Genomic DNA, 24555 nt, shown 5'->3' with positions numbered 1-24555 from the left:
CAGTTGCACCTCTCAGCACATTAACATCCAAAAGTCTCTCTTTCGCACGCCTGTCAATTAACACGTAATCCAATAACGCTCTCTGGCCATCTCTCCTACTTACATAAGTATACTTATGTATATCTCGCTTTTTAAACCAGGTATTCCCAATCATCAGTCCTTTTTCAGCACATAAATCTACAAGCTCTTCATCATTTCCATTTACAACACTGAACACCCCATGTATACCAATTATTCCCTCAACTGCCACATTACTCACCTTTGCATTCAAATCACCCATCACTATAACCCGGTCTCGTGCATCAAAACCACTAACACACTCATTCAGCTGCTCCCAAAACACTTGCCTCTCATGATCTTTCTTCTCATGCCCAGGTGCATATGCACCAATAATCACCCACCTCTCTCCATCAACTTTCAGTTTTACCCATATTAATCGAGAATTTACTTTCTCATATTCTATCACATACTCCCACAACTCCTGTTTCAGGAGTATTGCTACTCCTTCCCTTGCTCTTGTCCTCTCACTAACCCCTGACTTTACTCCCCAGACATTCCCAAACCACTCTTCCCCTTTACCCTTGAGCTTCGTTTCACTCAGAACCAAAACATCCAGGTTCCTTTCCTCAAACATACTACCTATCTCTCCTTTTTTCACATCTTGGTTACATCCACACACATTCAGGCACCCCACTCTGAGCCTTCGGGGAGGATGAGCACTCCCCGCGTGACTCCTTCTTCTGTTTCCCATTTTAGAAAGTTAATACAAGGAGGGGAGGATTTCTGGCCCCCCGCTCCCGTCCCCTCTAGTCGCTTTCTACGACACGCGAGGAATACGTGGGAAGTATTCTTTCACCCCTATCCCCAGGGATAATATATATTACTAAAAAAAATCCAACAGAATATTGACATCATACTCCAAGCAAGACAGGAAAGTTACAGTGAGGTGGATAATGCCTACATTAAAAATATACGTAATCTCATCCCTGCTGAGTGATGAGATCTATTAGGCTTGTTTAGGAAGATACAAAGCAGTAACAAAGACCCACCCTAATAGACTTTAATACAGTGGCTATATTGAGACCCAGTCCCAGAGGAGGGGACAATCAAACTGCTGCAACACTAAAGCAATACAAAAACACATAAAACTTTGGAGTGGGAGGATACATCTCATATATGATATGCATCTCAGGAAGAAACTGTACACTAAAAGTAAGGTAGTAAGATCAGGTATTTGAGGCCTCAATGTAATGGCCAGAGGGAGATACCAGGGAACACCCAGTGGCACTACCATATGATGCCTAAAGCACAGAAGCCTAATCCTTGGGCATAAGTAAGGTTCTGCCTTCAAGGATGGCATTGTGTGGCCTCATACTGTTGGTGTTTGACTCATTCTATGCTGACTATGGAAGAAGGGTAATTAAGATCTCCTAATTAAGATCTCCTAAAAGTAAATAATGTTAAGTTACCACTGGATTACCATTCTCAGTATCAACTGCATCTATTTTGTGGGTAAAATGGTTTTCAACAATGAATGTAAACAAAAAACTGGCTGACACCTTGAAGACCAAGTAGTGAATCACCAACAGTAGATATTTCTTGTCTTTACAACACATAATGCTGCAAGCTCCCAGAACTATTCCACTCATATCTTCTCTCGTTTGTTTTCTTTATGGAATGGCTGAAAGATATAATGCATCATAAAACATTACTAAGATGCTCTGCTACTAGTAGATAATCTACATAATCTTCTCTGTTACAGTAAATCTCTATGTCAAAACAAGTATGGGTTATTAATTAACAATTGAATGGTGACTTACAGTTACTGATGTGTTCACAGACTGGCAGCCAACATTGAATGATGTGCTAACTTATCCCAACTCTGTTTAAATATCATACCATTCGTAGCCTATAAGAGTTTCTTCCAATGCTAAGAATGTGCAGGAAAAAATTCTACTCTTCATTATAACAACCATTAAAACTGAACAGCCATCCAGCTGAAGGTTGGACATACACACTGACCCCAGAAAAAGTACACAGTTTATTGGATAACCTAAGATATCAGAAGGCATATTCATGATGTGTTTATCAGTTGATTGATGAGGAATGTGAACAAGAATAACATGAGACATATGAAATGTATGTGAATTGGAGACTGATTTTAGCAAAAGTAATTAGAAAGGAGGGCAGACATCAACAGTAAACTTGTACTAATGGAAAAAGTTAAGGAACAAATGCACCTAATCTTCTCTTTATGTAAATCTTTGGTAAGGGAGGTTTTGGTAACAAATGACAGGTAGAAAGCTAAAATACTTCCAAAGAACAAACTCTAATAACCTCCTCATATGTGCCTGCCACTCGATCTCCTCACACTTACATATAGTGTGAAAGGTAATATCTAAATGAATTTTGTTCTCTTTTTTTCATACTTGGTTGCTGTTTCCCAATTTAGTAAGGCAGTGACAGGAACAGACAAAGAAAGGTTGCATCTCCTCACTTCCATTCTCTAGCTGTTGTGTGTAATGCATCAAAACCACAGCTCCCAAACAACAGATGGGCCCCACACACCTTTCCATGGTTTACCCTGGATGCTTCACATGCCCTGGTTCAGTCCATTAAAAGCACATCAACCCCTGTATACCAAGCTGTTCCAATTCACTCTATCCCATACATGCCTTTCACCCTCCTACATGCTCAGACCCTGATAGTTCAAATTCTTTTTCTCTATCCTTCTGTCCCCAATTCATACTCTCCCTGTTCACCTAGTTCCCTCCACTTCTGACAAATATGACCCCTTTGTCAATCTGTCTTCACTCATTCTCTCTATATGTCCAAACCATTTCAGCACACCCTCCTCTGCTCTCTCAACCACACTTTTTTATTATTCCTCTCTATTACCCTTTCATTACTTACTCAATCAAACCACCTCACATCACATATTATCCTCCAACATTTCATTTCCAACACACTCACCTTCCCATGCATAATCACATATATAGCCCATGCCTCGCACCCATACAATATTGTTGGGACTACGACAAATTCAAAAATACCCACTTTGCCCTCCCAGATAACGATCTCTCTTTCCATACATATTCAAATGCTATCAGAACCTTCATTCCCTCACCTACCCTATGACTCCATTCCATTTCCATAGTTCCATCTGCTATCATGTCCATTCCCAGGTATCTAAAACACTTTACTTCCTACAGTTTTTCTCCATTCACACTCATTCTAACTAACTTGTTCCTCAACTCTACTAACCCTAATAACCTTCTATTCACATCTACTCTCTACTTCCTCCTTTCCAACAAGCTTCCAAACTCAATCACCAACTTCTGTAGTTTTATCACACTCCAATCTACTACCAGTGCTGTATCAAAAAAAAAAAAAAAAAAAAAAAAAAAAAAAAAAAAAAAAGACTCCCCTACGGACTGCATACTTGCCCCCTCTTCAAGACTGTAGTTTTATCACACTCCAATCTACTACCAGTGCTGTATCAAAAAAAAAAAAAAAAAAAAAAAAAAAAAAAAAAAAAAAGACTCCCCTACGGACTGCATACTTGCCCCCTCTTCAAGACTCTTGCATGTACTTCTCTCACCATCCCATCCATAAACAAATCAAACAACCATGGTGACATCACACACCAGTGCTGCAGACCAACCTTCACCTGGAACCATTCATTTTCATCTCATCCCACTCATACACATATCTTATATCTATCTATCTAAATTTCTAACATCAGTTCCAAACTGAAACCCCCCCGTGGGGGTGGCCACAGCAACAGTCTCCATAACTACCTAATTCCAATGCCACTTCTTAGCCATTAGTGCCTCACCCTTAACAAGATACTGGCAGAGGGCAACTCTAGCACAGCATCTGCTGAGGCTTCTACCCAATTCTCCTGCAAAATATTCCAACCAACTACTTCTACCTACTGTTTCTATCTAATACTCCAGCCTAACTGCTCCTACTTACTACTTCTATCTACTGCTCCAACCACTTTGCCAAAAGGCAGGGCTAGCACAGTGCCCAATGCAGCAAAATCTAGAGTTATGAAGAATGAGCTGTGTGAGTTAAGTGCTGTCAAGTGTTATGTATGACAAGGAGAAATTGTATGTTTGAGGACTGAATGCCAGAAGTCCACATGAGAGTGAAACAGAAAGAAAAGACAAATTCCTGGGTCAGAGGAGTGCAATTTGACAACTACTGAACAGCTAGTTCACTACGCAGCCATCACTTACCCTCCAAATACCCAGATAGGTAGAACTGGTAATATACCTTGTTGGTTGTTGGCTGCCTACCATCTACTACCTAACACATACCTTACACCCTTACTAAAAACTTCTCACTGCTTCTCGTGGCTTTCCTCCCTCACCATATATTTTTAAGACCTTCCACAAAGCTTCTCCATTAACTCTATCACATGCTTCCTCCAGATCCTTAAATGCCATATACAAATCCATCCATTTCTCTAAGTATTGCTTAAACACATTCTTCAAAGCAATCACCTGATCTAGACATCCTCTCCCACTTCTGAAACCCCAGTGTTCCTCCCCAGTCTGAGGCTCTGTAAATGCTTTCACTCTCTCAATCACTACCCTACCATACAATTTACCAGGTACACTGGACAAACATATACCTCTGTAGTTTGATCATTCACCTCTATCTATTTTGCCTTTATACAATGGCGGAAGTGAATCATAGGGTGGGGGAGGGGGCGAAAGTTCTGGGAGCATTGAAGAATGTGGGGAAGTTGAGAACGTTACCTTGGAAAGCAAAAATGGGTATGTTTGAAGGAATAGTGGTTCCAACAATGTTATATGGTTGCAAGGCATGGGCTATAGATAGAGTTGTGCGGAGGAGGATGGATGTGCTGGAAATGAGATGTATGAGGACAATATGTGGTGTGAGGTGGTTTGATTGAGTAAGTAATGAAAGGGTAAGAGAGATGTGTGGTAATAAAAAGTGTATGGTTGAGAGAGCAGAAGAGGGTGTTTTGAAATGGTTTGGTCACATAGAGAGAATGAGTGAGGAGAGATTGACAGAGAATATATGTGTCAGAGGTGGAGGGAACGAGAAGTGGGAGACCAAATTGGAGGTGGAAAGATGGAGTGAAAAAGATTTTGAGTGATCGGGGCCTGAACATGCAGGAAGGTGAAAGGCGTGCAAGGAATAGAGTGAACTGGAGTGATGTGGTATACCGGGGTTGACGTGCTGTCAATGGATTGAACCAGGGCATGTGAGGCGTCTGGGGTAAACCAAGGAAAGTTCTGTGGGGCCTGGATGTGGAAAGGGAGCAGTGGTTTCAGTGCATTATACATGGCAGCTAGAGACTGAGTGTGAACGAATGTGGCCTTTGTTGTCTTTTTCTAGGGTGTAAGGTATGTGGTAGGTAGTAGATGGTAGGCAGCCAACAACCAACGAGGGATATTACCAGTTCTACCTTGGGGTTGTCACTTCATGTGTGGCGGGGTTGGCGACGGGAATGAATAAGGGCAGACAGTATGAATTATGTACATGTGTATATATGTATATGTCTGTGTGTGTATATATATGAATACATTGAGATGTATAGGTATGTATATGTGCTGTGTGTGGACATGTATGTATATACATGTGTATGTGGGTGGGTTGGGCCATTCTTTCATCTATTTCCTTGCGCTACCTCGCAAGGAAATAGATGAAAGACAATGGGAGACGTGGGAGACAGCGACAAAGTATAATAAATATAAATAAACCATGGCACTATAAATGAATTCTGCCAATCCTTGGGCACCTTACCATGATCCATACATACACTGAAAATCCTTACAAACTAATCAACAACACAGTCACCCCTCTAAATTCAACAGCATATACCATCTATTCCAGCCATCTTGCCACATTTCATCCAAAGTGAGGCTCTCACCACCTCTTCTCTCTTTACCAAACCACTCTCCATAACTTTCTCACTTTGCATATCACCCTGACCCAAAACTCTACCTGCTACCATATCATCAAACAGTTCTTTAACAAACTCAATCTCCTCCTCACTTCATCAATGCCCGTTCCCACTTCCCCTTTGCCCCCTTAATCAATGCTCATATTTGTTCTCTTGTTTTTTGCACATAACCTCCTTCCAAAAGATTGTGTTAATTTCACGAAAGCTTACTGATGCTTGCTTACTCCAACTCTCACTTGCCCTCTTTTTCAACCCTTGCACCTGCCTCTTAACCTCCTGCTGCTCTCTCTTATACATCCCACAACCACTTGCACTCATTCTCTGTATCACCAAAATACCTTTTTCTCTCACTAACAACTTTACTTCTTCATCCCACCAGTTACAACCCTTTTTAATCTGCCTACCTCCAACCTTTTGCATGTAACATATATCACACACCATTATTGCTTCCCTAAATATCTCCTATTCCTCACCCAATCCTCTTGCTTCATTTACTCTCACCTTTTGCCATTCTACACTCAATCTGTCCTGGTATTTCTTCACAAAAGTTTCTCTTCTGAGCTCACTTCCTTTCACTGCTCTGCTCTCACCAATGGTTTGTTATTTTCCTAAAAACTACAAATCTTCACTCTTGCTTCCACAAGGTAGTGATCAGACATCCTACCAGCTAATCCTCCCAACACATTTACATCCAAAAGTCTCTCCCATAGACTAATCCAATGCTTGTTGACCATCTATCCAGCTCACACATATATATTTGTGTATGTCCCTCTTTTTAAACCTGGTGTTTCCAATCACCAGCCCTTTTTCAGAATACAACTCCAAAAGCTGTTCACCAATTCCATTCACCATACTGAAAACTCCATGCCCCCAATTACACCCTCCACTGCACATCACTCACCTTTGCATTCAAATTACCCATCACTAATACCCAGTCTCCTGCATCAAAACTATAATCACAGTCCCTCAGCTGTTCCCCAAACACTTGCCTCTCATGATCTCTCTTCTCATGGCCAGATGCATAAGCACCCATCTCTTGCCGTGCATTTTCATTTTTACCCACATCAGTCTACTCACTTCCTTACACTCACACACTCCCACAACTCCTGCATGAGAAGTAGTTACCTACTCCTTCCTTAACTCTTGTCCTCTCACCAACCCCTGACTTTGCTCCAAAGACTTTTAAACCATTCTTCCCCTTTATCCCTGAGCTTTGTTCCATTTAGAGCCAGGATATCTAGGTTTCTTTCCTCAAACATACTACCTATCTCTCCTCTCTCTTGATCCTAGTTACATCCACACACAGTTAGGCAACCTTGCCTGAGCCTTCGAGGAGGATGAGCACTCCTTGTTTGGCTCCCTCTTCTGTTCCATTTTCAAAAAATCAAAATACAAGAAGGGGGTTCCAGCCCCCCATTCCCACCCCTTTAATCACCCTCTATGACAACAGTAAATATGAAGGTAGAATTCTTTCTCCCTTACCCCAGGGATTTCTATGTATATTCATGTTATTCACCAATAACATTATGTATGAATCTGAAAGAAGAGAATGTGTGAAATAAGAGTGAGTATAAGTGTAGTGTTCAGTATTAAGTGGGAAATAAATCCTTCCATAAACTCTCTAAACTTGACAGCCAATCAACCTCTCAGTGAATTTTTGTGGAACAGTTTAACATTCTAAACATACTCATGTTACTTCCCAAAAACAGTGCTTGTGTATGAAATAAGTGTGTAATCTGAAAACAATTTCAATCAGAAGAAATTAATATCATTTCCAAGTCTTCCTTTCTTATTGGTTACTGTGCAACACATCATTCAATTCTACAGATTCTCACTGAGTACTGGATCAGGCCAACACAAAGGTAAGAACATAACGTACAGTGTAATTTCTGTTACTTTTGAATATAAATCTATCATTCTACAAGGATAAAATAATAAAATTCTTTTAAATCTTTACACACTCTGTAATGGACTTTCTAAATCATGTCCACTATTTAAGGGTTAAGGTAGACCCATTTGAAGCAGTTTCACTTTAAAGTAGCAATACACTAATGAACAAATTCAGTTTAATGCAGCTGTTTAACAGATACATTAATGAACTACTTCAGTTTAATGTAGTTGTTTAACAGAGTTCATCACTTCAAACTTACAATCAGTCCATAACTATAAGCTACAAAAGTATATATCTGTACTGTACTATAACAGTACCTGATACTATCTTTTCATAACAACTTTCTAGCTTAATTTCATGTCTTCTGGTTATTTTATCCTTCATTTTTCAAAGAACTGTTCACTGTCTACATTGATCTGGTTCAAAATCTTAAAGGTTGGTACCTGGTCACCCCACACTCTTCTCTCAGTCATGGTGGGCAAAATACAAGGCTTTTAGCCTTTCTCTGTAACTCAGCTCTCTTCATTCTTGTACCATCTTTGCTGCCATCCTCTGGACCTTCTCTACCAGTTCTTTGTGCTTCTTTAGGCACCATGATCAGACTACAGAAGCATACTCTAGTTCTGGTCTTATATAGAATATGAACTGCGAGCTGAATATTTCCTTATCAACATACCTGCATGTTATTCTAATTACTGCCAGCAGATAGTTTGCCTCCTTTACTATTTTCCTACTCTGGGGCTCTGGCAACAGGTCAGAGGTAAGGTCAGCTCCCAAGTTCCTATCACATAGATTCCTGCATCTCATTTCCCATTATATAATAGCCTTATTGAGGCTTTCTTTCACTATGCCCCATCCTTATCACTTTACGTTCACTAGAGTTGAATTTCATGAACAATGTATCAGACCAACTTTGGAGTCTATATACATCCCCTTAAAGGTTGATGTAATCCTCCTAGCTTTCCACATCCCTTGTAACCTTTGCATAATCTGCAAACATATTCAGGTGGTTGTCCATACCTTTGTTAAGTCATTCACAGAGATCAAGAACAGAAATGGTCCAAGAACAGAATCCTGTAGTACTCTACAGATAGCCTCCACCCATTCCTATTTAGTAAAAGAGCCTCCCCCTTATTCCTACCTACTAATCAAGGCTCTTAATCAGCCTCCCATAAAATATAATGTCAAAGGCTTTCTAGCAGTCCAGATACATACAACCTACCCAGCCTTACCTTTTTATAAGATCTGGAGTCCACATACATACAACCTACCCAGCCTTACCTTTTGTATAAGATATAAATGTTCTCTGCACTAAGCATGCTCTTATCATTAAAATGGCCTTGTTAGAACACTATTAGTTTTCAATCTAAATTTCTCATATTTCTAATACTTTTCGTAAAGTGATACTATCAAAAAATTTTTTTTTCAAATCGTGCAAACATTCAAAACACCACATCTTCACACAATAATACCTTATCATGATAGAACTGTTTCAAGCTGTTGACATAACTCTCAATTCTGTCATCAGGCAGGCAAACCATCTGTGGTTCTCCAACTTGGACGCCCATGCTGCGAGTCACCTGCTTCATCAACTCTGCAAATTTCTGTGATCGGAACTGATCCCTCACAGAGAAAAGGATCAACCAACAACGTGGCTTCAGATCTACCTATGAGGAAAAGAAATGAACAAACTAAATATGCATAATTAAAGGCTACTAATCTTTTGTAAATCACTATTGTTTGTAAAGCTATATAAAACATTTTCCAAATGCCATCCACAGGTTTACCCTCATGCACCTTATCACACAATTTATCACTTACGCACCATCATGATCTATCAACCAACTTCCATTCCCATACTCATGAGACAAGCTGAAGGAGACAGTGATGACTTGTAAGTAAAAAAAAAAAAAAAATCCTTCTCATCCACAGAGCTTTCTCATATATTATGAATGATTGTAGTAGGTGGAATGAAATAAATTAGTAATACAATTAGTAAAGATTCAAGGACTACAATCATGAAAGAAATGGCAGAAGTGTCTTATCTATTAGAATTACAATTCTGGTATTACAAGAGAGCCTGTATCTCAATATAATAATGATCAACTTGGCAACAGCAACAATCAAAACAATGGAATGTATGAGATGTTTTTATAGTTTTCCCATGCTTAAAAATACTCCACGGTAAACTTTCAGATATACAGGTAACACTATGACTAACAATAAGACTCCTCTGTGAAGCATAATGCCTCTAATCCTAGAAGTTTAGGGTACACATACCTTGTCATCCAGGTAACAATGAAACTATTATAAAAGCACTTACATCAGTAAGTTTCACAACATGACAAGAAAAGCAACATACCTCCTTTGTCTCATCTGTAAAAATAAACTTCACATTATTTACAGATTAGAGGCTTATGACAATACTCAACTTTCACTTAATTTGAAACTGGTGGTCAGGTTATGCACACATGCTATTTTCATACATTAAAGATATCAAAATGTAAAAAGTTACAGCATATGAAACAAACCTGGAAGAATGACCATAAAAAAGCGATAAAGTTACAAAAAGGAGGAAAGACTGGTTTACAAAAATTATGTGAAATAAGGGTAAATGGAAAGTAGCTATTTAAAAAATTGTACATGATGTCAGTATTATTTTGCCCACTGTTCCTATGTGCTGTTTGCATGTGTCCCAGCCCCAGGGCTTGGACCTGAGGCATACATCTGGCTGCTGCTTCATAGAGTTTCCGTAAGGAGGCTGGCTGTTCAAACAACTAATCTGTGGAATTCTCATCCTCCAGTCATCTTTCACTCTCCCAATAACCTTTCTACCGTTAAAAGTCAGGTTTTCAAGAACCTGTGGATCACTGACAAATCTCTACCTTCATTTTCTCTTCAATTCAATTCTCTCACCTTCTATCTTTATAAGGCTCCTTCAGCACTCAGAAAGATGGTCAAGTCTACTGACTGGGACCATAGAACATACAGTATAATGATGTTTTGTGTGCACCAATGTGTAGAGTTGAAGACAAATGAGCACAGGTGCTGAGTCTTAACTGTGGTAGTTGCATTATGGACATGAAGGGTCTTGTAACATATTGAAATGGTGTCTGTAATGTTGTATTATGGACATGAAGGGTCTTGTAACATATTGAAATGGTGTCTGTAGTGCTGTAGAGATTAAATATGTTTAGAAGGAGAAAACATTATCTTGGAGAGCAAAAATTGGTATGTTTGAAGGAATAGTAGTTCCAACAATAATATATGGTTGTGAGGCATGGGTTATTATAATGATAAGGTTGTGCAGAGGAGGGTGAATGTGTTGGTTTGATCGAATAAGTGATGAAAGGGTGAGAGAGATGTTTGGAAAAAAAGAGAGTGTGGATGAGAGAGCAGAAGATGGTGTGTTGAAATGGTTTGGACTTATGGAGAGAATGAGAGAGAAAAGACTGACAAAGAGGATATATGTGGTATACTGAGACCGACGTACTGTCAATAGACTGAATCTGAGCAGGTGAAATGTCCGGGGTAAACCATGGAAAGGTCAGTAGGGCCTAGATGTGGATAGGGGAGCTGAGGTTTCGATGCATTACATGAAAGCTGGAGAATCAGTGTGACTAGGTGTGGCCTTTCTTTGTCTGTTTCCTGGTACTACCTCGCTGATGCAGGGAGTGGCGATACTGTTTCCTATGGTGAAGGGTGGCATCGGGAATGGACGAAGGCTAGGTTGCCAAATGACGTCCTACCTAAGCCTATTCATTGCATTTCAACAGACTGTTATATTTCTTTCCTGTATCTCCCATGATGATGGCATTATAACATGAAAGTGCACCTGGTAACTTATCGTGCTTTATTTCCCCATGGACTCTCAGGAATATACTTGATCAAGCACTCAATTGTAATCCTTGTATTTAGATTTCTAAAAAGGGAAACAGAGGAAGGAGTCAAGTGGGAGTGCTCATCCTCCTCAAAGGCTCAGACTGGGGAGTCTGAATGTATGTTGATGTATCTAAGATGAGAAGAAAGGAGAGATAGGTAGTATGTTTGAGGAAAGAAACCTGGATGTTTTGGCTCTGAGTAAAACGAGCTCAAGGGTAAAGGGAAAAAGTGGTTTGGGAAAGTCTTGGGAGTAAAGTCAGGGGTTGGTGAGAGGAAAAGAGCTAAGGAAGAAGTAACACTACTCCTGAAGCTGGAGTTTTGGGAGTATGTGATAGAGTGTTAGAAAGTAAACTCTACATTGATGTGGGTAAAGCTGAAAGTGGAAGGAGAAAAATGGGTGATTATTGGTGCCTATGCACCTGGTCATGAGAAGAATGGCAAGTGTTCTGGGAGCAGCTAAGTAAGTGTGTTAGCAGCTTTAATGCACGAGACAAGATTATAGTGATGGGTGATTTGGATGCAAAGGTGAGGAATGTGGCAGTTGAGGGGATAATTGGTGTACATGTGTTCAGTGTTGTAAATGGAAATGGTGAAGAGCTTGTAGGTTTGTGTACTGAAAAAGGACTGGTGATTGGGAATACCTGGTTTAAAAAGAGAGATGTACATAAGTATTCGTATATGAGTAGGGGAGATGGTCAAAGGGCATTATTGGATTACATGTTAATTGAAAGGCATGTAAAAGAGAGACTTTTGGATGTAAATTTGCTGAAATGGGCAACTGGAGGGACGTCTAATCACTATCATGTGGAGGCGAAGGTGAAGGTTTGTAGAGGTTTCCAGAAAAGAAGAGAGAATGATGGAGAGAAGAGGGTGGTGGCAGTAAGTGAGCTTGGAAAGGAGATATGTGTGAGGAGGTACCAGGAGAGACTGAATGCAGAATGGCAAAAGGTGAGAACAAATGATGTGAGTGGAGTGGGTGAGGAATGAGATGTATTCAGGGAAGCAGTGATGGTTTGTGCAAAAGATGCATGTGGCATGAAAAAGGTGGGAGGAGGGCAGATTAGGAAGGGTAGTGAGTGATGGAATATAGAAGTAAGGTTCTTAGGAGAAGGGAAGAGAGAAGCGTTGGAGGATACTTGCAAGGAAGTAGTGCAAATGACAGGGAGATGTATAAATGAAAGCGGCAGAAGGTTAAGAGAAAGGTGCAAGATGTGAAAAAGAGGGCAAATGAGAGTTGGGGTGATAGAGGATCATTGAAATTTAAGGGAAAATAAAAAGATGTTTGGGATGAAGGTAAATAGCATGTATAAGACAAGAGAACAAATGAGAACATCAGTGAAGGGGGAAAGTGGGGAGTTAATCAAAAAGTAGTGATGAAGTGAGGAGATGGAGCAAGTATTTTGAAGGTTTGTTGAATGTGTTTGATGACAGAGTAGTACATATAGGGTGTTTTGGTCAGGATGGTATTCAAAGCAAGAGGGTCATTGACAATGGTTTGGTAAACAGAGAAGAGGTAGCAAAAGCTTTGCAGAAGATGAAAGCAGAAAAGGTGGTGGGTTTGGATGGTACTGCAGTGGAGTTTATTAAAAAAGGGGGTGACCGTGTTGTTGATTGGTTGGTAAGGATATTCAGCATTTATATGGCTCATGGCGAAGTGCCTAAGGATAAGTGGAATGCATGCATAGTGCCATTGTACAAAGGCAAAGGGGATAAAGGAGAGTGTTCAAACTACAAAGGCATAAGTTTGCTGAGTATTCTTCGGAAATCATATGGAAGGGTACTGATTGAGAGGGTAAAGGCATGTACAGAGCATCAGATTGGGGAAGAGCAGTGTGGTTTCAGAAGTGGTAGAGGATGTGTGGATCAGGTGTTTGCTTTGAAGAATGTATGTGAGAAATACTTAGAAAAACAGATGGATTTGTATGTAGCATTTATGGATCTGGAGAAGGCATATGATAGGGTTGATAGAGTTAATTTCTGGGAGGTTTCAAGAATATATGGTATGGGAGGTAAGTTGCAAGAAGCAGTGAAAAGTTTTTACCAAGAATGTAAGTCATGTGAATGAGTAGGAAGAGAGGAGAGTGACTGGTTCCCAGAAAAGTCGGTTTGTGGCTGTGGTTTGTGATGTCCCCATGGTTGTTTAATTTGCTTATGGATGGGTAGTTAAGGAGGAAAATGCAAGAGTTTTGGAGAGAGGGTTAAAAATGCAGTCTGTTGGGGATGAGAGGGCTTGGGAAGTGAGTCAGTTCATTGGTAAAGCTATGGTGGCTGATGTGGTGAGAAACTACAGAGGTTACATACTGAGTTTGAAAAAGTGTTTAAAAGGAGAATGTTGAGATCAAATATGAATAAGAGCAAGGTTATTAGGTTCAGTAGGGTTGAGAAAAAAGTTAAATGGGTTATAAGTTTGAATGGAGAAAAGCTGAAAGAACTCAAGTGTTTTAGATATCTGTGAACAGACTCAAAAGCAGCAGATGGAACCATGGAAGTGGAAATGAGTCACTGGGTGGGGGAGGGGGCGAGGGTTTTGCGAGTGATGAAGAATGTGTGGAAAGAGAAAAAGTTATCTCAGAGCAAAAATAGGTATGTTTAAAGGAATAACAGGTCCAACAATGTTATATGGTTGCAAGGCATGGGCTATAGATAGGATTGTACGGAGGAGGTGGATGTGTTGGAAATGAAATGTTTGAGGACAATATGTGGTGTGAGGTGGTTTGATCGAGTAAGTAATGAAAGAGTACGAGAGATGTCTGGTAATAAAATAGTGTGGGTGAGATAGCAGAAGAGGGTGTGTTAAAATGGTTTGGACATATGGAAAGAATGAGTGAGGAAAGATTGACAAAGAGGATACATGTGTCAGAAATGGAGGGAACTGTGAGAAGTGGGAGACCAAATTGGAGGTGCAAGGATGGAGTGAAAAAGTTTTTGAGCGATCAGGGCCTGAACAATCAGAAGAGTGAAAGGCGCACAAGGAATAGAGTGAATTGCAATGATGTGGTATACTGGGGTCCACTTGCCGTCAGTGGACTGAACCAGTGCATGTGAAGTATCTGTGGTTAACCATGGAAAGGTCTGTAGGGCCTGGTTGTGGATAGGAAGCTGTGGTTTGGGTGCATTACACATGACACCTAGAAACTGAGTGTGAACGAATGTGGCCTTTCTTGTCTTTTCCTGACGATACCTCCCTGAAAAAGGGGGAATGCTATTTCCTGTTTGGCGGGGTTGTGAAAGCAATGGATGAAGGCAAACAAGTATGAATATGTACATGTACATATATGTATATGGCTGTGTATAAATATGTATGTTAGGGAGGTGAATGCAAGAGTTTTGGAGAGAGCGGAAAGTATGCAGTCTGTCGTGGATGAGAGGGTTTGGGAAGTGAGTCAATTGTTGTTTGCTGATGATACAGATATGGTGGCTGATTCAGGTTAGAAACTGCAGAAGCTGGTGACTGAGTTTGATAAAGTCCGTGAAAGAAGAATGCTGACAGGAAATGTCAATAAGAGCAAGGTTATTAGGGTCAGTAGGGATGAGGTACAAGTCAAATGGGAGGTAAGTTTGAAAGGAGAAAAACTGGAGAAAGTGAAGCATTTAGATATCTGGGAGTGGATTTAGCGGCAGATGAAACCATGGAAGTGGAAGTGAGTCACAGGGTGGGAGAGGGGGCAAAGGTTTTAGGAGCGTTGAAAAGTGTGTGGAAGGCGAGAACATTATCTCGGAAAGCAAAAATGGGTCGGAAAGCAAAAATGGGTATGTTTGAAGGATTAGTGGTTCCAACAATGTTATATGGTTGCAAGGCATGGGCTATAGATAGGGTTGTGTGGAGGAGGTTGGATGTGTTGGAAATGAGATGTTTAAGGGCAATGTGTAGTGTGAGGTGATTTGATCGAGTAAGTAATGAAAAGGTAGGAGATATGTGTGGTAATAAAAAGAGTGTGGTTGAGAGAGCAGAAGAGGGTATTTTGAAATGGTTTGGTCACATGGAGAGAATGAGTGAAGCAAGAATGACAAAGAGGATAAAGAAGATTTTGAGCGATCGGGGCCTAAATATACAGGAAGGTGAAATGCGTGCAAGGAATGGGGTGAATTGGAATGATGTGATATACTGGGGTCAATGTGTTGTTAATGGACTGAACCAGGGCATGTGAAGCATCTGGGGTAAACCATGGAAAGTTTTGTGGGGCCTGGATGTGGAAAGGGATCTGTGGTTTCGGTAAATTATACATGACAGCTAGAGACTGAGTGTGAACGAATGGGCCCTTTGTTGTCTTTTTCTAGTGCTAACTCGCGTGCATGTGGGTGGAGGGGGTTGTCATTTCATGTGTAGCGGGATGGCGACGGGAATGAATAAAAGCAGCAAGTATGAATTCTGTACATGTGTATATATGTCTGTGTGTATATACATGTATACATTGAAATGTATAGGTATGTATATGTGCATGTGTGGACATGTATGTATATACTTGTATATGTGGGTGGGTTGGGCCATTCTTTCGTCTGTTTCCTTGTGCTACCTCACTAATGCGGGAGACAGCGAAAAAGTATAATGAATAAATAAATAATATATTTTTCATATATATTCGCCATTTCCCACGCTAGCGAGGTACCATTAAGAACAGAGGACTAACCCTTGGAGGGAGTATCCTCACTTGGCCCCCTTCACTGTTCCTTCTTTTGGAAACTTAAAAACGAGAGAGGAGGATTTCCAGCCCCCAGCTATATATATATACATATTTATTCATTTATTTATCTATTCTACTTTGTTGCTGTCTCGCGCGTAAGTGAGGTAGCAAAAGGAAAAAGATGAATGAAAGATGGCCCAACCCACCCATATACACATGTATATACATACATGTCCACACACGCAAATATACATACCTATACATCATGACATATACATATATATACTCACACAGACATATACATATATATACATGTACATAATTCATACTGTCTGCCTTTATTCATTCCCATCGCCATCCCACCATGCATGAAATAACATCCCCCTCCCCGGCATATGCGTGAGGTAGCGCTAGGAATAGACAACAAAGGCCACATTCGTTCACACTCAGTCTCTAGCTGTCATGTATAATGCACCAAAACCACAGCTCCCTTTCCACACCCAGGACCCACAGAACTTTCCATGGTTTACCCCAGACACGTCAAATGCCCTGGTTCAATCCATTGACAGCACGTCGACCCCGGTATACCACATCATTCCAATTCACTCTACTCCTTGCATGCCTTTCATCCTCCTGCATGTTCAGGCCCCGATCACTCAAAATCTTTTTCACTTCATCCTTCCATCTCCAGTTTGGTCTCCCACTTCTCCTTGTTCCCTCCACCTCTGACACATATATCCTCTTGGTCAATCTTTCCTCACTCATTCTCTCCATGTGACCAAACTATTTCAAAACACCCTCTTCTGCTCTCTCAACCATACTCTTTTTATTACCACAAATCTCCCTTACCCTATTATTACTTAATCAAACCACCTCACACCACATATTGTCCTCAAACATCTCATTTCCAGCACATCCAACCTCCTCTGCACAACTCTATCTATAACCCATGCCTCGCAACCATATAACATTATTGGAACCACTATTCCTTCAAACATACCCATTTTTGCCTTCCAAGATAATGTTCTCGACTTCCAAACATTCTTCATCGCTCCCAAACTTTGGCCCCCTCCCCCATCCTATGATTCACTTCCGCTTCCATGGTTCCATCCACTGCCAAATCCACTCCTAAATATCTAAAACACTTCACTTCCTCCAGTTCTTCTCCATTCAAACTTACCTCCCAACTGACTTGTCTCTCAACTCTACTGTACCTAATAACCTTACTCTTATTCACATTTACTTTCAGCTTTCTTCTTTCACACACTTTATCAAACTTAGTCACCAGCTTCTGCAGTTTCTTACACGAATCAGCCACCAGCGCTGTATCATCAGCGAACAACAACTAACTCACTTCCCAAGCTCTCTCATCCACAACAGACTGCATACTTGCCCCTCTTTCCAAAACTCTTGCATTTACCTCCTAACAACCATGGAGACATCACACACCCCTGCCGCAAACCAACATTCACTGAGAACCTATCACTTTCCTCTCTTCCTACACATATATATGCCTTACATCCTTGATAAAAACTTTTCACTGCTTCTAACAACTTGCCTCCCATACCATATATTCTTAATACCTTCCACAGAGCATCTCTATCAACTTATCATATGACTTCTCCAGATCCATAAATCCTACATACAAATCCATCTGTGTTTCTAAGTATTTCTCACGTACACATTCTTCAAAGCAAACACCTGATCCACACATCCTCTACCACTTCTGAAACCACAATGCTCTTCCCTAATCTGATGCTCTGTACGTGACTTCACCCTCTCTATCAATACCCTCCCATATAATTTACCAGGAATATTCAACAAACTTATACCTCTGTAATTTGAGCACTCACTTTTATCCCCTTTACCTTTGTACAATGCCACTATGCAAGCATTCCGCCAATCCTCAAGCACCTCACCATGAGTCATACATACATTAAAGACCCTTACCAACCAGTCAACATTACATTCACTCCCTTTTTAATAAATTTCACTGCAATACCATCCAAACCCATTGCCTTGCCGGCTTTCATCTTCCGCAAAGCTTTTAATACCTCTTCTCTATTTACCAAATCATTCTCCCTAACCCTCTCACTTTGCACACCACCTCGACCAAAACACCCTATATCTGCCACTCTATCATCAAACACATTCAACAAACCTTCAAAATACTCACTCCATCTCCTTCTCACATCACCACTACTTGTTATCTCCTCCCAATTAGCCCTCTTAACTGAAGTTGCCATTTGTTCCCTTGTCTTATGCACTTTATTTACCTCCTTCCATACATCTTTTTATTCTCCCTAAAATTTGATGATACTCTCTCACCCCAACTCTCATTTGCCCTATTTTTCACCTCTTGCACCTCTCTCTTGACCTCCTGACTCTTTCTTTTATACATCTCCCAGTCATTTGCATTATTTCCCCGCAAAACTTATCCAAGTGCCTCTCTCTTCTACTTCACTAATAATCTTACTTCTTCATCCCACCACTCACCACCCTTTCTAATCTGCCCACCTCCCACGCTTCTCATGCCACAAGCATATATATATATATATACATATATATATATATATATATATATTTTTTTTTTTTTTGCTTTGTCGCTGTCTCCCGCGTTTGCGAGGTAGCGCAAGGAAACAGACTAAAGAAATGGCCCAACCCACCCCCATACACATGTATATACATACGTCCACACACGCAAATATACATACCTACACAGCTTTCCATGGTTTACCCCAGACGCTTCACATGCCTTGATTCAATCCACTGACAGCACGTCAACCCCGGTATACCACATCGCTCCAATTCACTCTATTCCTTGCCCTCCTTTCACCCTCCTGCATGCTCAGGCCCTGATCACACAAAATCTTTTTCACTCCATCTTTCCACCTCCAATTTGGTCTCCCTCTTCTCCTCGTTCCCTCCACCTCCGACACATATATTCTCTTGGTCAATCTTTCCTCACTCATTCTCTCCATGTGCCCGAACCATTTCAAAACACCCTCTTCTGCTCTCTCCACCACGCTCTTTTTATTTCCACACATCTCTCTTACCCTTACGTTACTTACTCGATCAAACCACCTCACACCACACATTGTCCTCAAACATCTCATTTCCAGCACATCCACCCTCCTGCGCACAACTCTATCCATAGCCCACGCCTCGCAACCATACAACATGGTTGGAACCACTATTCCTTCAAACATACCCATTTTTGCTTTCCGAGATAATGTTCTCGACTTCCACACATTCTTCAAGGCTCCCAGAATTTTCGCCCCCTCCCCCACCCTATGATCCACTTCCGCTTCCATGGTTCCATCCGCTGCCAGATCCACTCCCAGATATCTAAAACACTTCACTTCCTCCAGTTTTTCTCCATTCAAACTCACCTCCCAATTGACTTGACCCTCAACCCTACTGTACCTAATAACCTTGCTCTTATTCACATTTACTCTTAACTTTCTTCTTTCACACACTTTACCAAACTCAGTCACCAGCTTCTGCAGTTTCTCACATGAATCAGCCACCAGCGCTGTATCATCAGCGAACAACAACTGACTCACTTCCCTAGCTCTCTCATCCCCAACAGACTTCATACTTGCCCCTCTTTCCAAAACTCTTGCATTCACCTCCCTAACAACCCCATCCATAAACAAATTAAACAACCATGGAGACATCACACACCCCTGCCGCAAACCTACATTCACTGAGAACCAATCACTTTCCTCTCTTCCTACACGTACACATGCCTTACATCCTCGATAAAAACTTTTCACTGCTTCTAACAACTTGCCTCCCACACCATATATTCTTAATACCTTCCACAGAGCATCTCTATCAACTCTATCATATGCCTTCTCCAGATCCATAAATGCTACATACAAATCCATTTGCTTTTCTAAGTATTTCTCACATACATTCTTCAAAGCAAACACCTGATCCACACATCCTCTACCACTTCTGAAACCACACTGCTCTTCCCCAATCTGATGCTCTGTACATGCCTTCACCCTCTCAATCAATATCCTCCCATATAATTTACCAGGAATACTCAACAAACTTATACCTCTGTAATCTGAGCACTCACTCTTATCCCCTTTGCCTTTGTACAATGGCACTATGCACGCATTCCGCCAATCCTCAGGCACGTCACCATGAGTCATACTTACATTAAATAACCTTACCAACCAGTCAACAATACATACGTATATATATATGTATACCTTGCAAATGTGTGGGGGGAGGGGGTTGTCATTTCATGAGTGGCGGGATGGCAATGCAAATGAATAAAGGCAGAAAGTATGAATTATGTATATGTGTATATATGCATACATCTGTGTATGTATATGTATGTATACATTCAAATGTATAGGTATGCATGTGTGTGTGTGGGCGTTTATGTATATACATGTGCATGTGGGTGGGTTGGGCCATTCTTTATCTATTTCCTTGGGCTACCTTGCTAATGCAGGAGACAGCGACGAAGTATGATAAAATATAAAAAATATCCCTGGGGATAGGGGAGAAAGAATACCTCCCATGTATTCCTCATGTGTTGTAGAAGGTGACTAAAGGGGACAGGAGCGGCGGGCTAGAAACCCTTCCCTCCTTGTATTTTAACTTTTTAAAAGGGGAAACAGAAGGAGTCACGCAGGGAGTGCTCATCCTCCTCGAAGGCTCAGACTGGGGTGTCTAAATGTGTGTGGATGTAACCAAGATGAGAGAAAAGGAGAGATAGGTAGTATGTTTGAGGAAAGGAACCTGGATGTTTTGGCTCAGAGTAAAATGAAGCTCAAGGGTAAAAGGGAAGACTGGTTTGGGAATGTTTTGAGAGTAAAGTCAGGGGCTGGTGAGAGGACAAGAGCAAGGGAAGGAGTAGCACGACTCCTGAAACAGGAGTGGTGGGAGTATGTTATAGAGTGTAAGAAAGTAAACCCTAGATTGATATGGGTAAAACTGAAAGTGGATGGAGAGTGATGGGTGATTATTGGTGCATATGCAGCTGGGCATGAGAAGAAAGATCAAGAGAGACAAGTGTTTTGGGAGCAGCTGAGTGAGTGTGTTAGTAGTTTTGATGCACGAGATCGGGTTATAGTGATGAGTGATTTGAATGCAAAGGTGAGTAATGTGGCACTTGAGGGAATAACTGGTGTACATGGGGTGTTCAGTGTTGTAAATGGAAATGGTGAAGAGCTTGTAGATTTGTGTCCTGAAAAAGGACTGGTGATTGGGAATTCCTGGTTTAAAAAGAGATATACATAAGTATACGTATGTAAGTAGGAGAGATGGCCAGGGAGCGATATTGGATTACTTGTTAACTGATAGGCGAGCGAAAGAGAGACTTTTGGTTGTTAATGTGCTGAGGTGCAACTGGAGGGATGTCTGATCATTATCTTGTGGAGGCGAAGGTGAAGATTCGTAAAGGTTTTCAGAAAAGAAGAGAGAATGTTGGGGTGAAGAGAATGGTGAGAGGAAGTGGGCTTGAGAAGGAGACTTGTGTAAAGAAGTACCAGGAGAGACTGAGGGCAGAACAGAAAAAGGTGAGAGCAAAGGACATAAGGTGAGTGAGGGAGGAATGGGATGTATTTAGGGAAGCAGTGATGGCTTGTGAAAAAGATGCTTGTGGCATGAAAAACATGGGAGGTGGGCAGATTAGAAAGGGTAGTGAGTGGTGGGATGAAGAAGTGAGATTATTAGTGAAAGAGAAGAGAGAGGCATTTGGACGAGTTTTGCAGGGAAATAGAGCAAATGACTAGGAGATGTACAAAAGAAAGAGGCAGGAGGTCAAGAGAAAGGTGCAGGAGGTGAAAAAGAGGGCAAATAAGAGTTGAGGTGAGAGAATATCATTAAATTTTAGGGAGAATAAAAAGATGTTTTGGAAGGAGGTAAATAAAGTGCTTAAGACAAGAGAACAAATTGGAACATCGGTGAAGGGGGCTAATGGGGAGGTGATAACAAGTAGTGGTGATGTAAGAAGGAAATGGATGAGAATTTTGAAGTTTTGTTGAATGTGTTGGATGATAGAGTGGCAGATATAGGGTGTTTTGGTCGAGGTGGTGTGCAAAGTGCGAGGGTTAGGGAGAATGATTTGGTAAACAGAGAAGAGGTAGTAAAAGCTTTGCAGAAGATGAAAGCTGGCAAGGCAGCAAGTTTGGATGGTATTGCAGTGGAATTTATTAAAAAAGGGGGTGACTGTGTTGTTGACTGGTTGTTAAGGATATTTAATGTATGTATGACTCATGGTGAGGTGCCTGAGGATTGGCGGAATGCATGCATAGTGCCATTTTACAAAGGCAAAAGAGATAAAGGTGAGTGCTCAAATTACAGAGGTATAAGTTTGTTGAGTATTCCCGGAAAATTATATGGGAGGGTATTGATAGAGAGGGTGAAGGTATGTACAGATCATCATATTGGGGAAGAGCAGTGTGGTTTCAGAAGTGGTAGAGGATGTGTGGATCAGGTGTTTGCTTTGAAGAATGTATGTGAGAAATACTTAGAAAAACAAATGGATTTGTATGTAGCATTTATGGATCTGGAGAAGGCATATGATAGAGTTGATAGAGATGCTCTGTGGAAGGTATTAAGAATATATGGTGTGGGAGGCAAGCTGTTAGAAGCAGTGAAAAGTTTTTATCGAGGATGTAGGGCATGTGTACAAGTAGGAAGAGAGGAAAGTGATTGGTTGTCAGTGAATGTCGGTTTCCGGCAGGGGTGCGTGATGTCTCCATGGTTGTTTAATTTGTTTATGGATGGGGTTGCTAGGAAGGTGAACGCAAGAGTTTTGGAGAGAGGGGCAAGTATGCAGTCTGTTGTGGATGAGAGGGCTAGGGAAGTGAGTCAGTTGTTGTTCGCTGATGATCCAGCGCTGGTGGCTGATTCGGGTGAGAAACTTCAGAAGCTGGTGACTGAGTTTTGGTAAAGTGTGTGAAAGAAGAAAGCTGAGAGTAAATGTGAATACGAGGAACTTTATTAGATACAGTAGGGTTGAGGGACAAGTTTGAATGGAAAAAACTGGAGGAAGTGAAGTGTTTTAGATATCTGGGAGTGGATTTGACAGCGGATGGTACCATGGAAGCGGAAGTGAGTCACGGGGTGGGGGAAAGGGTGAAAGTCCTGGGAGTGTTGAAAAATGTGTGGAAGGCAAGAACATTATCTCGGAAGGAAAAATGGGTATGTTTGAAGAAATAGTAGTTCCAACAATGTTATATGGTTGCGAGGCATGAGCTATAGATAGAGTAGTACGGAGGAGGGTGGATGTGTTGGAAATGAGATGTTTGAGGACAATATGTGGTGTGAGGTGGTTTCATCAAATAAGTAATGAAAAGATAAGAGATGTGTGTGGTAATAAAAAGAGTGTGGTTGAGAGAGCAGAAGAGTGTGTTTTGAAATGGTTTGGTCACATGGAGAGAATGAGTGAGGAAAGATTGACAAAGATGATATGTGTGTCAGAGGCAGAGGGAACAAGGAGAAGTGGGAGACCAAATTGGAGGTGGAAGGATGAAGTGAATAGATTTTGAGCAATTAGGGCCTGATCATACAGGAGGGTGAAAGGCTTGCAAGGAATAGAGTGAATTGGAACGATGTGGTATACCGGTGTCGATGTGCTGTCAATGGATTGAACCAGGGCATGTGAAGTGTCTGGGGAAAACCATGGAAAGTTTTGTGGGGCCTGGATGTGGAAAGGGAGCTGTGGTTTCAGTGCATTACACATGACAGCTACAGTCTGAGTGTGGATGAATGTGGCATTTGCTGTCCTTTCCTAGCGCTACCTCATGTGCACACGGGGCGAGGGGAGGGGGGGGGGGGGTCATTTCATGTAAAGCAAGTTGGCGGTAGAAATGGATGAAGGCTGCATCTATGAATATGTGCAAGTGTATATATGTATATGTCTGTGTATGTATATGTATGTATATGTTGAAATATATAGATATGTATATGTGTATGTGTGGGCATTTACATATATACAATTGCATGTGGGTTGCTTGGGCCATTCTTTTGTCTGTTTCCTCGCGCTACGTCACTAACATGGGAGACAGTGACACTCCACTATATATGTGTACATATATAGGGCTCACCTTCATGAAGAATTATGTCCATGGCATACAAATCTGACATTAAACAATTGAATACACGTGAACCAAACAATTTGGAAAAGAGGGAAAGGAATTACGGTAGTTGTTAGATGCAACATAAAGAATGCTGAATTCCTTTTC

The 24555-nt window shown here is 41.1% G+C and overlaps 1 protein-coding gene across 1 annotated transcript in view; it reads right to left on the bottom strand.

The window, feature by feature from the left end:
• Positions 1-24555, bottom strand: part of LOC139766182 (piwi-like protein Ago3) — a 471290-nt gene that overhangs the window by 110451 nt on the left and 336284 nt on the right. Inside the window, exon 13 of the mRNA XM_071694451.1 lies at positions 9308-9502. Within this exon, the coding sequence (XP_071550552.1) occupies positions 9308-9502 (195 nt within the window). The remainder of the gene's footprint in view (positions 1-9307; positions 9503-24555) is intronic.

This window comes from Panulirus ornatus, chromosome 57, assembly GCF_036320965.1.
Source record: "Panulirus ornatus isolate Po-2019 chromosome 57, ASM3632096v1, whole genome shotgun sequence".
Taxonomy (NCBI): Eukaryota; Metazoa; Arthropoda; class Malacostraca; order Decapoda; family Palinuridae; genus Panulirus; species Panulirus ornatus.
This window is presented reverse-complemented; position numbering and strand designations above follow the sequence as displayed.